The 13,826-nt window shown below is 45.3% G+C and overlaps 1 protein-coding gene across 3 annotated transcripts in view; it reads right to left on the bottom strand.

The window, feature by feature from the left end:
• Positions 1–97: 97 nt before the first annotated feature.
• The window catches only part of srpx (sushi-repeat containing protein X-linked), a 27,539-nt gene continuing 13,810 nt past the window's right edge, over positions 98–13,826 (bottom strand). For 2 of the 3 annotated variants that reach the window (XM_061842068.1, XM_061842069.1), the window contains exons 5-13: positions 9,043–9,099; positions 7,283–7,471; positions 6,080–6,256; positions 4,222–4,348; positions 4,029–4,150; positions 3,783–3,962; positions 2,851–2,984; positions 510–631; positions 98–436 (exon numbers count right to left, since the gene is read on the bottom strand). In XM_061842068.1, the coding sequence (XP_061698052.1) occupies positions 253–436; positions 510–631; positions 2,851–2,984; positions 3,783–3,962; positions 4,029–4,150; positions 4,222–4,348; positions 6,080–6,256; positions 7,283–7,471; positions 9,043–9,099 (1,292 nt within the window). In that variant the 3' untranslated portion in view covers positions 98–252. The remainder of the gene's footprint in view (positions 437–509; positions 632–2,850; positions 2,985–3,782; positions 3,963–4,028; positions 4,151–4,221; positions 4,349–6,079; positions 6,257–7,282; positions 7,472–9,042; positions 9,100–13,826) is intronic. The other variant, XM_061842070.1, reaches the window with a different exon arrangement.

Genomic DNA, 13,826 nt, shown 5'->3' on the forward strand with positions numbered 1-13,826 from the left:
TATTATTAAGGAAGTGGGATATAAATAATATAGTTTTCCACTCCATACAGTAAAAATATTTTTTTTTTTGTACAAAAGATATTTTTGTTTTGAAAAATAAAAATAAAAAACATACCGGTGGACCAAGACACAGGAATCAATATGATTGTTGTGACGTGTGACTTGAACGGCTTCCGAAAACTTGACTTGAGGGAAGCCGCCGGATGGAAAATGGCTGCGAGTCCCGGGACGGGCGGATCCGAACGGCGCCCGTTACGATTGGCAGGTCTGTCCGGCCGCCTGCTGCATGGCCATCTCGTCCTTGCGCAGGGGGAAAGCGTCCACGGTGGTGAACAGCTCGGCCGCCGTGATCGGGAACGGGTAGCGCTGCTTGTCCGTGCCCTGCTTGTCCACCAGGACCATCTGGAAGGACCTTTGCGGGATCTGGAGCAGTAACCTAGGCAACGCGGAGGAGACCGCGTGAGCCGTCAAGTGCGCTGACGTCGCGCGTTTGCGCTGTGCTCGTGTACCTGAGTTGCAAGGCGAGCATGGGGGGGAGAAGCCTGTGTCGGATGCGGCCGATTTGGGCCGGGAAATTCCCCACCAGCTCAATGACGGTCATGTGACGGAGGTCCAGTCCACACTGGGCATGCTGTTGTCGCCACAGATGTGCAAGTTTAATTCTCTAGCGCTTACTTGTACAGACAAAGGATGTACACGAAGATCCTGTTCGTTACTTTCCAGACCACACGCAATCAATGGTAACATACGACATGGAGAGAATACACAGAGAAAAACAAATCTCATGTAACATACATAATCATTGAACTGTTGCCACATTTAACCTAAAATTGTCCAAAGCCTCCGAATTTCAGCTTCTTGATGATAAATATTCTGATTTCTGTAGTCTTCCACGAATGCTTAAATGTACAAACATCTGCCTTAACTTTGGAAAACAACTATCAACATTTGCGCACATTTTCTGACACGTTACGGGCCAAATCGGTAAACGAATCGTGCGATTACGATGACGAGTGTGACGTTGCGTCCGAATTGGTTTCCGTGAGTCGGTTTCAATCACACATTGGAGCGTTTGGGAGTGGACGAGAGACAATTAACGCATGGGATACGATGACTATCCATCCAATAATTACATTAATATACCATAATCCTCGGCCTACAGAGCGCACCTGGTTATAAACCTCACGCCGTACATTTGTAAATGTTTGACCTACCTAAATACAAAGCAGCTGTGTAAAAGCCGCGAGTGCCCACATTCAAACGCGAGATATTTACTAAGAAACACAGTACACAGAGAGTTTAACACCTTCACGCTAACGCTAACCCTAGCGCCATCGCACAAACGCTAACACTTTGCTAACGCGAGTGCTGCACTAACAGAGAGTTTAAAAAACAAAAACATACCGGTAAAAGTCACTGAGACATGGCAGTAACACGCTATCACAGCGCTAACAGGACCGGACCGGTGAAAGTCACTTCCTCGGCACATATATTCCAGCGGTCTCACTCTTACCTTTTCCTCTCAAGTGCCCCCTTGCGGCCGTGAGGAAAAAAAATGCACAAATTAGCCACATCAGCGCATAAACCGCAGGGTTGAAATCATGTGAAAAAAGTCGCGGCTTATAAACGGAAAATTACGGTATATTTAGGTAAGTTTTGAATTGCCTCATTAGTCCGTTTCAATCACACGCCGGAAGGTCTAGCGGACTCAGGTTTACGGTTCCAGGATGCGCGGATCGGGTCCTCGTGGATGCGATTTCAGCTGATGAGCCGTCAGTATTGGAAAGGTCGCACATTCGAAGGCAATGTGACTTAGTAGCTTGTGACAAGGCCGATCCTCAGAATAGCCTAATTAGAGAAGATGGAAGCCTCACGGTACCGTCACTTTGACGTGTTCCCGGCCATGCTGGGTCTGCCATCTACTTGGAAAGATTCACAGAACGCCGCCAAACTGTCACAAGAAAGTACCGTCCGGTGACCTTGTCTCAAATCACTCTGGAAATTGACTTTGGCAGTTTGTAATCTGGCTAACTGAGTTAAACACAGAGTTGACATTATTCAGTGACTCTGTTGTACAAATCGCAACATGTGGATCCACAGGTTGATTGTCAATCCTTCTTCTTCTTTTCCTTTCGCCTTGTCCCGTTAGGGGTCGCCACAGCATGTGATCTTTTTCCATTTAAGCCTCCTCTCGAACGCCCACTCCACTGTCCTCGTGTCCTCCCTCACAACGCCCATCAACCTTTTCTTTGGTCTTCCTCTCGCTCTCTCTTCCTTGACAGCTCCATCCTTACCGTCTTCCTAGCAATATACTCACTCTCTCACCTCTGGACATGTCCAAACCATCGAAATCTGCTCTCTCTCACCTTGTCTCCAAGACATCCAACTTTGGCTGTCCCTCAAATGAGCTCATTTCTAATCCTATCCGACCTGCTCACTCCGAGCGAGAACTTCAACATCTTCATTTCTGGCACCTCCACTTCTACTTCTACTTCCTGTTGTCTCTTCAGCGCCACCGTCTCTAATCCGTACATCACGGCCGGCCTCGCCGCTGTTTGATAGACTTTGCCCTTCATCCTCGCGGAGACTCTTCTGTCACATAGAACACCAGACACCTTCCGCCAACTGTTCCACCCCGCTTGGACCCATTTCTTGACTTGAGTGTCAATTAATTCTGTTAATTCTGCCATCGAGTGCAAGTCCAGTGGAACCATTCTGCTTCTCGCCATAAGTCGTGGGCATGATTATATGAACACAGATACCTTCGTTGTCGTAAATAGATCATTTTCTGACCACTTATGTGAAATGGGACCATTTCCAGTCACCGTCGTCCACTTGCTCGCGGCTCACCTGCAGATTGGTCATCTGGAAGCGGTAATTGTGATTGGCGGCTGTCGGGGCGGAGATAATGAGGAGCCGTCGCTTCTCGTAGAACTGGTCGAGCAGCGCCGAGGCCCTGCGCACCCCCACGTTAATGTTCATGGCTGCGACGGGCAAAAGAGAACGCACGGATGAGGGGAGGCGATTGCGCGGCGACCGGAATGAGATTTGACGCGACGCGTTTAGCGGGGGCTGCGTCCCCCCGCTCCCGTCGGCCTTACAGGAAGTGAAATCAGCACGCCGACGGCAAAGGAACACGAAATGAGCGGCATGAATAATAGAAGAGCAATAGTTGAATACATCACGCCGGTTTATGCTTTTGCACTCATTTGTCATTCCGTGCACGCGGGGGTCAGGGAGTCGGTCGGTGCATTTCGGGCCCCCGTTCCGCTTCATCACAAAACGGCATCAACCGCAAACGCTCTCACGAGTCTTCCTGGAATAATTACGCCAATTATATTCCTATTACATAATAACTGACCGCAGTGAATACACGGCGGGCAGAAACAAATGAAGAGTAAATACAATTTGTATCAATTATCGTACGGACGTAAGCACCGCGGAACGAGATAATGGACGGACAGATAAAGTCATCGACTTCAATTTATACGAATTTGTTTGTCGATGTCCGCGGAATTGTGTAACCTTTTACATTAAAGAGGTCTGTCGTAAGCCACCAATCGATTTCTTGGTCAAAAATAAAAAGGTAATCAAATGAAAGGGACCAAGATGGAATAAAATCACGAGGCGATAATCTGTTGTGAACCGGGCGACGAGAAATGCAACGCGGCCCGCAACGGAAACCGAATGTTGTGGTATTTACTTCTAAACACACGCACAAGAGTATCGACGGATGGCGAAGAGGCATTTAAGGGCTCCGGAGGTCACGCGCTAAAACGTACGTGCGCAGTTGGTGTCGCTGCCGGACCAGGTGAGTCCGTACTGGCACACCCTGGCGGCGCTGCCCTGGAGGTCGGCGCCGCCGGTGCAGGAGAATTGGCAGGTGGCGCCGTAGTTATCGCCGTCGCTGTCGCATTTCATGTAGCCGTTGTCGGGGGGGGACAGCGGACTGCAGCGCCGCACTGGAGAGGAAGACATTGCAGTTACACCCGACGAGTGACCACATCGCATCTTTTTCAAAATCCCACCTCGGACTCGGACGGTGAAGCGACAGGATCCTTTGTTCCCCGCGCGGTCCGACACAGTGTAGGACATCTTGTGAAGACCTTCGGGGAAGTCCGATTTTGGAGCTTTGCCTTTCAGGATCACGCTGCAAAAAGACCGAAGGCGAGGTTGGACGGGGTCACTGAGACGCCCTCGAGAGAGACGGCGGCGACGTACTCGGTGAGGATGCCGTCGGCCGTGTCCACGCCCTCGGGCGTGTCCCAGGTCACCCGGGCAGTCAGCTTGCCCGGTTCTGCCCATTTGTCCTTCACATGAGGACACTTGATCTTTGGAGGGTCCTCGTCTGGAACGAATAAATGCAAATGGAAAACAAAAAATAGGCTGGATCATCTTCATTTAAAAAAGTGTGGCAGGATTTCCAAATACCGTCATTTCCGGCCTACAGAGCGCGCCTGATTATAAGCCTCACCCAGTACATTTGCAAAGGAAATACCATTTGGTACATATATAAGCCACACCACGTTGAAACACAAAGAACCGAAAGTACACAAAGATTTTTCAAAGTTTTAACACCTTAGCTTAAAAAAAACCAAGTAAAACTGTTTTTTTTTTTTGGGGGGGGGGTTCTATTCTTATTGGAGAGAAAGTATTATTTTGAAAATCATGTTTTTCTTTCACGTTGCATAATCAGATTTGGGGAAAAAAATGGCACTCAGAGACGGCTATTTTTATTTAATTTAAGTCCTCACCAAAAGATGAACAAAGTGTTTCTTGATAAATATTTTATTTATAAATTTCTTGTAAAGTAAAAACAAGTTATTAAAATGTAATAAATTTGGCACACCAGAGAGAAGCGAGTTGTTGATGGAACTGCCAAATTTGAACGATTAAACAAATCATCGCTGGGTTTCAAAATGTGAAAAATCAAAATGTCGTCTCCGCCCTCTAACGCCGTCGGCGAGTCTGCTGAAGTTATAAAACCGCGCCGAGTAACTTTCTTAAAGCTAAATACCCGGACATGTTTGAGCAGTGAATATGTATTCATTTATATCGCTTTATATCCACTTCAAGCCTCAAATGGCTGGAATAAATCCCGCAGGCTCATCGCGGGGCTTTGCACAGCATGACGGGAGCCGCGAGCTACCGGCTTAGCTTACGGGCTGGTTTACGGGCTAGCTTGCGGGCTAACAGGCTTCTGGGGCTACTCCCTGCCAGCACTATTCGGTTGGTTTGAGAATTTAAATAATGACACCAAGTAATTCATCCATTCATCCATTTTCTTAGCCGCTTATTCTCACAAGGTTCGCGGGGAGTGCCTGAGCCCATCCCAGCTGTCAACGGGCAGGAAGCAGGAACCAGGGCGCATCCTGAACTGGTTGCCATCAATCGTAGGACACATGGAGACAAACAGCCGCACTCACAATCACACCTATTGGCAATTTAGAGTGTCCAATTCATGTCGCATCTTTTGGGATGTGACCCACCATGCCGCCACATCAAGTACCTGAATTTCCGGCGACTTTTGTACACACGCTTTCAACCCGGCGGTTTATCCGGCGATCGGGCTAATTTGTGCATTTTTCCTAACGGCCGCAAGGGGGCACCCGAGCGGAAAAGGTAAGAGTGGGACCGAATATGTGTGCCGAGAAGGTGACTTTTACCGGTCTGGCCACGTTAATGCTGCGGTAGCGTGTTACTGCCGCGTCTCAGTGATTTTTTTACCAGTATGTGCCCTGTTAGCGTGACGGCAGTAGCGTTAGCGCAGCGACGCTAGCGTTAAACTCTCTGTTTACCGTCTTTCTTTGTAAATATCTTTCAGCAACAACACCGGAAGGTGAAAAGTGTGTGGGTGAGTGCAGAAACGTCAACATTGTCCCAAGTCCATTCAATTGTGGAAAGAAAGCACATCGGTCAAGGCCTTGTCGCTCAAATATGTTCCCGCCTGTCTTTATACCACAAGCATATACAGTATAACCTTGAATTAGCTTGAAGTCAATGGTGAAGAATCCAAGGCCCGCCACCGTTAGGATATGTAATCATAAATATTTGTTCAGCATCACGACCCCGTGCTTACCGACGCAGGTGGGGACCGCGGCGCTCCAGGCTTTGTTGTACTGGCACGTGGCCGTCTTGGGCCCCTTCAGGGTGAACCCTGGTGAGCAGAAGAACTCGCAGCGGGAGTTGTAGTAGGAGCCGTCCGAACACTTGTAGCCGCCGTCGGTGGGCATGCTCATCTTGGGACAGCGGATCTCTGCCAAAGACAGCGGTTGAGGATCGGTTGGGAACGGTACGCCGGCAGGCGCAAATGCAATGTGAACCGCGCGTTTATTTCTATCCGACGAACGTTATCGTCTGCCGATATCTGAGAACGATTTGCGGATATCGGTTCATTTTCGGCCCACAGTGCCAGCTTTCATTAGACTTTCAGGAGGAGACCTGGCTCGACGCGCTGTAAACAAGCTTTCATACGCGAGGGGGACGAACGCCTTATTTGGCAACCGCGGCCGGCAAGAGTCGTCCGGCGTGCGTCATAAAAATCTGATGGGGGGAGGGGGGGGGGGGGTCAGAACCACTCCTCGAGGCTCCACAAATCATGCACGCTGGAGACATTTCAAGGGGTTTTTTACCCCCAGCGTACTGGCAACGGTAAACTTGAATCACAATAGATTCCTGGCAGCTCATTCATACGTTGTCCACAAATGGTGATCGTGTTTCCACAGTGAGGACTGCAGTCCCGGTTTTGTTTTAAGTCCTGAATTTAAAAATAAATAAATCAAGCCACAAGTCGTTCCTGATGTTTTTGAAAGCTGCAGCTGGCTACTAATGTGGACGGAATGTGTTGAAACGGTGGAGACGTGCTAGTATTTTGCAACATATTGGAAGAAAGTGAATTTAGTTCGAGTTTAAAATGTGTCATTTGAATTACTTTGTGCAGAAATTGAACTTTTCCAACACTGGTGCTCATTTGACGTCACGTTTCTTGTGCTTGCCGTTATTATTCTGGCCCGCGGGCCTTAAGTTTGACACCCGTGGTATATGTTGTCGCCGTTTAACCCGTATTGCCAACGGATGAATGCGGTTGGCTGTTTGGCGGTGGCCGGGGTGGGGCTGCAGGCGCGAAACGGCAGCCGCGCTTCTGTCAGACTCCCCCAGGGCAGCTTTGGCCGCACGAGTACTTTACCACCATCACCAGAAGTGACTCACGCGCGAGCGAAAAACGCGTGAAATAGTAAAACGTGTACCGCAATGCATTATTGTGACTAATCCTGGTCGTCACCTTGACACGCGTAGCTGGAGGACCAGTGCTTGCTGGCCATGCACACCACCTCGCTGCTCTGAGACTCGTACCCTTGCTTGCAGCGGATTTTACAGCGCGCCCCCATGGCGCTCTTGGACTGTTGCCCCCTTGGCGTCCAGCAGCTCACGTCGCCGTGCTTCACCTTGATGGGCGCGCACCACGCTGCCCCTGAGAAGTATATGAAGTCTGTTGCTTTGATGTCTTAGTGTGGAAAACTGACAAACTTTGAAAACCAATATATATATATATATATACATTTCTTAAATCATTTTGTTATATAAAGTATTTAAACTATAAATGTATTTCTACGATGCAGTTTATTATCAGGAAAAGCTAAACAAAATGGTTTAAAAAGTCTTGTTTTTTTTAGGTTTGGAACGCATTATTTATTTTTTCATTCATTTTAATGGGAAATATCGCTTCGGTTTTCGAACAAATCGCTTCTCGAACCACCTTCTGGAACGGATTGTGGTCGAGAACTGAAGTTGTACTGTACATCGCTATCAAGAAAATAAAAAATGTTTGCCACCTTATTTCTACGTATATTTGTAACTAGAGGTTTGTGAAAAAGATGTATGTGCATTCCATTATGATATGATATGCAACGGTCTGATGTTACAAATTTGTAAATGTGATGCGGTCAATTTACATGGCTCATTGAGGCCACATTCAGAAATTTAATATGACACGCTAACTCGATCATTTTCTTAGTGTCATTAAGTGATGAATTTATTAACTGACCTGTTTGAATTTTTTTAATGTAGGATTTAAACTATACATGTATTTCTACTATGGAGTTTATTATCAGGAAAAGCTAAAAAAAAGGCTTTAAAATCCCATTTTTTTTAAAGGCTTAGAACGCATTATTTCTTTTTCAATGAATTAGAATGGGAAATATCAATTCGGTTTTCGAACAAATCGCTTCTCGAACTGCCTTTCAGAAGGGATTGTGGTCAAGAACTAAAGTTGTACTGTACTATATTTAGGGCATATATACTGTAGATTTTTTTTTTTTTTTTTTTGGGGGGGGGACAAGGTGTGGGTGTGTTGTACGTTATTGGCCATTTTTCATCATGTCAGCGAGAGGCCATCCTGGACATTTTTACAATCGAGGTTAACGTGTCTGCATGGACCTCGACAAGCCTGGCTGCCAATTTTGAAAACTCGTCGCCCATTCCTGCACTCCACTACATTATTCTCTCAGATTTACAAGTCGGTTCAAGGAGGAATCTGCATATTGCGCCAATTAAAACCATGATAAAAAAAAAAAAGAGTAAACAGACGACAGAGTCTGAGCACATCAAAAAGGAAGTCTTCAAGGCTTTTGGGGGCTCATCTAAAAGATTGGACTTGCTTTTACCTCCAAGTTCCTCCGTCAGCCATCGACGTCAGACGGAGAAGGTGACCCGCAGCTAGTCCGCGATGGCAAGCAACCGACATTTCCCTCCCAAGATGGATACACGTCTATTATGCTTGTGTAAATAAACTCTCGTGGTTTCACTTCCATCGTTAAAAAAAAAAAAAAAAAGTGTATTTTCCGCTAGCTCAGGATAAACACAAATACGCACGGCTAATTCCCAGAATGAAAAGGAGCATTCATGAGCGGAATAGCAGAGTGGCGGCGTTCCTTTTGGAGCTTCTCTCACCCGCTGACTGGCCACTTTCATGCAATTGTTCACACAGTTTAGAACACGAAAAAAACCAACAACAACAAAAAAAGAAGGAACGCGTGGCATCACCTTTGAATGCATGAGAATACCATTCCTCATCATCTCCGTAGGCGTGCTGTCCTGACCCTGGGGAGGCAAGCAAAAGATAAAAAAAGAAAAGAAAAGAAAAAAAAAAAGCAACTAATAAGCAGGAGACAGCATCCAAGATGTTGGGCAATATTTTTAACACATTCTCCCGGGGTTGTTTTTTTGCGTGTGCGTGCTACAAAACAGCTCCGGGATCAAGTTTAAAAAATTGCTTTTACATCTGAAACACTCACAAGGGAGAGAGCGTGGGGGAGTTGGGGGGGGGGGGCACGGATCTTTTGGGTTGAAGTCATGCAGAAAAGAGCCAACTTCAAATGATCCATTTTGTTCCGTCCGCTTCTACACGAATTGGCGGTGATTTTTGCAGGGGGGGGCAAAAGTTCAACAGTGATTGGCCGTGTATGAATAAATTCTCTCGTTCATTTTTTTTTTTTTTAAATTGACCTCCATAGTGTGCATAAACGCATGTCACGACCAAAGTCACACTCACCCTTTTTTTTTTCCTGCTGGCCCTTCGTTGTCAAGGCAACAGCATAATGAACGTGACATGTATACTGTCACGTAAATTATGACTATAAACAAAAACGATGTTACCAGGAAAAAAAAAAACTGACCAAACTAAGTTTTTATTTATAATCATATTTGATCATGTATTCAATTTTTTCAGATATATGAAATATGTGAACACAACTTACATAGTCAACTTTTATTTGATAGACTTTTTGTATACCATACTGTGTAAATTAATAATTTTGAAACATTACTTTCGATATTGCCTTTATAGTTATTCAGGGATTCATGCTAGCAACATTAACCAAGTAATACAATTTTGAATATTCCCTTTGCGTTATGTTTGGCCTGAGAGGTTTCACTGTGTTTGAGTTCTCTGTCGTAACCAAGTTATTACACATCAGTTACTCTTTTTTTTCCCTCCCACCCATAAAACACAACACTCAAGAGTACATAAAGTGCATTTGGAAACATTTTTTGTTCCAAAAGAGCTCCCCAACAAGCATACTTACCACAGGCATCGATTCCTCCTTAGCCAGTTAAAACAACAAAAAGCGTCTCAAGGCAGAGGGGTTTTCAAGGTGCGGCACGGGGAGCCTCCCTGAGACACAGCTTAACGTCAATCCCTTTTACAAAGCTGAAGATTGGAATAAAATTGATTTTTTTTTTTCCTCGAGATGCTTCAACCGTGTGGCTCGCACTTTGAAAAACAATATGAGGAGAAATTCAGGCTGAATTTGCAGTACATTTTTTTTCCAGACCCTGCTAAAAAAAATTTCTATAGAAATTCTATAGAAATCCGTAGAATTTGTACAGAACAACTTGCTCTATACAACTTTGGCTATGATCTTCTATAGCATTTCTACAGAACAATAGAATTTCTATAGAAATTCTATCGGACCTGGACTTCTATAGTTCTTCAGAAATTGTTTAGAAATGTTCTATAGAAAATTTTTAGCAGGGGTTTAGGGCTGATATTTACCATTTTGGATCAATGCAACGGCTATGGCTGAAGTAATACTTCACTCGTACTTTTGATACAGAAATTTCAGATAACACGATGACATATGATTGTGAATCAAATACTTTTTTTCCCTTACTGTTGCATATGATGATTCGTCAGTGTATCAAACCGACATAATGTAGCGCCCACTACTGGCGAGGAGGACTTACTTGCCATGTTTTTTTTCTGGCTTCAGTGTTGGTGTCTGCTATTAGGAGCTCTTAAAAGTACCTGCTATCTTGAATTAAGACCCGTATCTGCCCAATACCGATACCTGGGATCAGTATTCAAAGATCCGTAATTGTCATATTACATTAGCCTTCATAACAAAAAAAACAAAACTATATATGTACTATTTATTGGTCTGCGCTTTTATTGTAATTTTGACTAACTGTGAGATTTTTTGGGGTAATGGGTGTGCGATACTTTTTTTTGGGCCACGTTTCATCATCACTCACATTAACTGGAAAGTACCAATCTGGCCATTTTTGATTCCCTCAAATTGGCAGGTCCGGCATGGGAGTTTGGGGGGGGGGGGGGGGGGGTTAATATCCAATTCCCTGTTTCTGTTTACGCGGCCCTGACACATATTTGAACTGTGCCATTTGAGTGCAAAGGGGAATCCATCCATCCATCCATCCATCCCTCTTCTTTGCCGCTTATCCTCACTATGGTCGCAAGGAGTGTTGGAGCATATCCCAGCTGTCAACGAGCAGCCAATTGCAGGCCACATGGAGACAAACAGCCGCACTCACAATCACACCTACGGGCAATTTTGCGTGTCCAATTAATGTTGCATGTTTTTCGAGATGTGGGAGGAAACCGGAGTGCCCGGAGAAAAGCCACGCAGGCACGGTGAGAACCTACAAATTCCACACAGGTGAGACCAGAATCAAACCCAGGTCCTCAGAACTGTGAGGCCAACGCTTTACCAGCTGACCACCATTCTGCGGCAAAGGAGAATCAAACAAAAAGAAAACAAATTGGAATTGCGTCATTTGAACCGTGCACTAGTAAGTGACGTTGGCAATTTTTTTTGTGCCCCACCCCCACCGCCACCCACGACAATTCTCGAACTAATATAGGACGGCGCATGAAAGTGCGGACACACGCACAAGACGGCGACCAAAGCAGCGCTGAGGTTCTCACCGACGCACGACATCGTCACTGGGGAAGAGTTTAAAAAAAATAAAAAATAAAAAAAACAGCTCGGGCTGAGTTTCGCTGGCTCAGGGGAAAATTTGTGATTGCGCTCGTTCAAGAGGAGAAATGAGGAGGTCATATACGGAAAATGGATTGCAGAAAAATGAGAGGACAAAGAGTTCTCGATATGCCTCGGGGACCTAACGAGGAAATTGTGTTTGGAGGGTCACAAATCGTGCCAAGATTTCATGCCGTGGGAACTCCGGATTTAGAATCAAGCCAAATTTTCCAGAAGAATGCTTCAAAATTCACACATAGTTCAAAACATCATCGGTCATAACTTGACAAAATCAAGCCGGACTTCAGCTCGCTGGATTTGAACCCGCGACCTCTGAACTGTGAAGTGGATGTAAGAGTTGCCCACCGCGCCTCGGGCGTATTTCAAGGACATCCATTTTTCCAAACCAATTTTTTTCTCATACTGGGGAAGTAATATTTTCTCGATGGTGCCTCAGTAAATACTTGAAATATGAATTCAAATGTTCCACGCATTCCTGAGTGCCAAACGACCTGAAATCAGGCCATTGAGATTTCTCCAGCTTATCTTCTGACTTCGTTTTCCGGTTCGGGGCGCAAGTGGCTCCCCTTCCCGGAAGCGACCAATCTATGAAAAAGGGGGTGGTCTTAGCCAAATATGGACAAATCCGATACAAAACTGGGTCAAACAGAAGTAGAGGTCAGAGGGGCCTTTTCTGGACACCCGTATGGCAAAACCGAGGTAAGTTTTCAAAAATGAAACCGACACTTTCTTCCTTACCATACTGAGGTTCTGGTTCAAATGAAGACCTGGGCCCGCCCGTTTCGAGTTTACATGCCCTTCCCGCAATTGCGCCGGTTTCCCGCGATCGTGAACGCAGGTTTTGTCGATCCGTTCCCACTGATTCGCTTCAGAGCAGCCCGAGGTGTACGCCACCTCTCGCGCAATGTCAGCTGGGAAAGGCTCCAGCTCACCTGCAACCCTCTCAAGGAAAAGCGCTATCGAAAAACGATAACTGGGTGGATGGATTTTCCAAAACTCGAGTTTGGATTCCGAGTTATTTGGAGCTTTGACGGGGCCATCGTTCCAATATGGAATCCGACGTTTCTTCACATTTCTGGCTTTATCTCAGTCATTTGTCAACTTGCCGAACGCCTCCGCAGTCTGGCCTCCCCGCGCTAGTCATCCTTCTCCACTTTGGTACTAATTACATCTTTCCTCACTGCAGCTTTCAAAAAGGCCGTTGATTCGCCATCCCCGTGCGACACACATATTAACCGACGCGTCTTAATTATTCTCCACCTCGCTACCAACAGCGTCTTCCAAAGTTTGTCTGAGGCCCGCAGCTGGAATCCATTGACTTTATTTACGCCTTAACAAAAACACTATGCTCAGTTTTATCTGCCAGAACCAGAACATTCACTGCCTCCCAAACCCCAATTGTCTATTTCACAATTAATTTATTGTTTTTATTATATTATTATATTATATTTATTATTTATTCAATTTATTTGACCCCACAAAGGTTTTTTTTCTTCCTTTTACCCCACAAAACAGCATTTTTTTTTTTTTTTTTTTTTTTTACATTTCACTTGCCGGATCGGAGGACGTACGAGGAGACTCATCACAGCACGAAACCCAATTCGTCTTGATCCACAACGGAGTGCGGGACATGCGCCAAGTTCAACAAAAGTGGCGTCAACGCCGCCTCAGCTCGTCGCTGCACAAAATTTTATTATGCAAGTGTGCAGTGAATCAAGGCCACACAATGTGGATGTGAATAAAAGGAGACATTTTTTTTTTACACTACAGTAAATGACATGAAGAAATTACGGTTATTAGGATTGACCTGACTTGTGGGATTTTTTTTTTTTTTTTACATTTTTATTTTGGTCTAGATTTGTGGGGCAAAAACTCAGCACTACAGTTGCTGCAAACTTAACATAAAGCAGCAGTTTGGGAGGCATAAACATTAAACAAAAAGAATTCTGTATATTTAACCAAATGTCTCATGCAAGTCTAAAATCTTAACGCTAACAGAAAATACCATATATGGTATAACGACGGCGGCAC

The sequence above is a fragment of the Syngnathoides biaculeatus genome, chromosome 14, assembly GCF_019802595.1.
Source record: "Syngnathoides biaculeatus isolate LvHL_M chromosome 14, ASM1980259v1, whole genome shotgun sequence".
Taxonomy (NCBI): domain Eukaryota; kingdom Metazoa; phylum Chordata; class Actinopteri; order Syngnathiformes; family Syngnathidae; genus Syngnathoides; species Syngnathoides biaculeatus.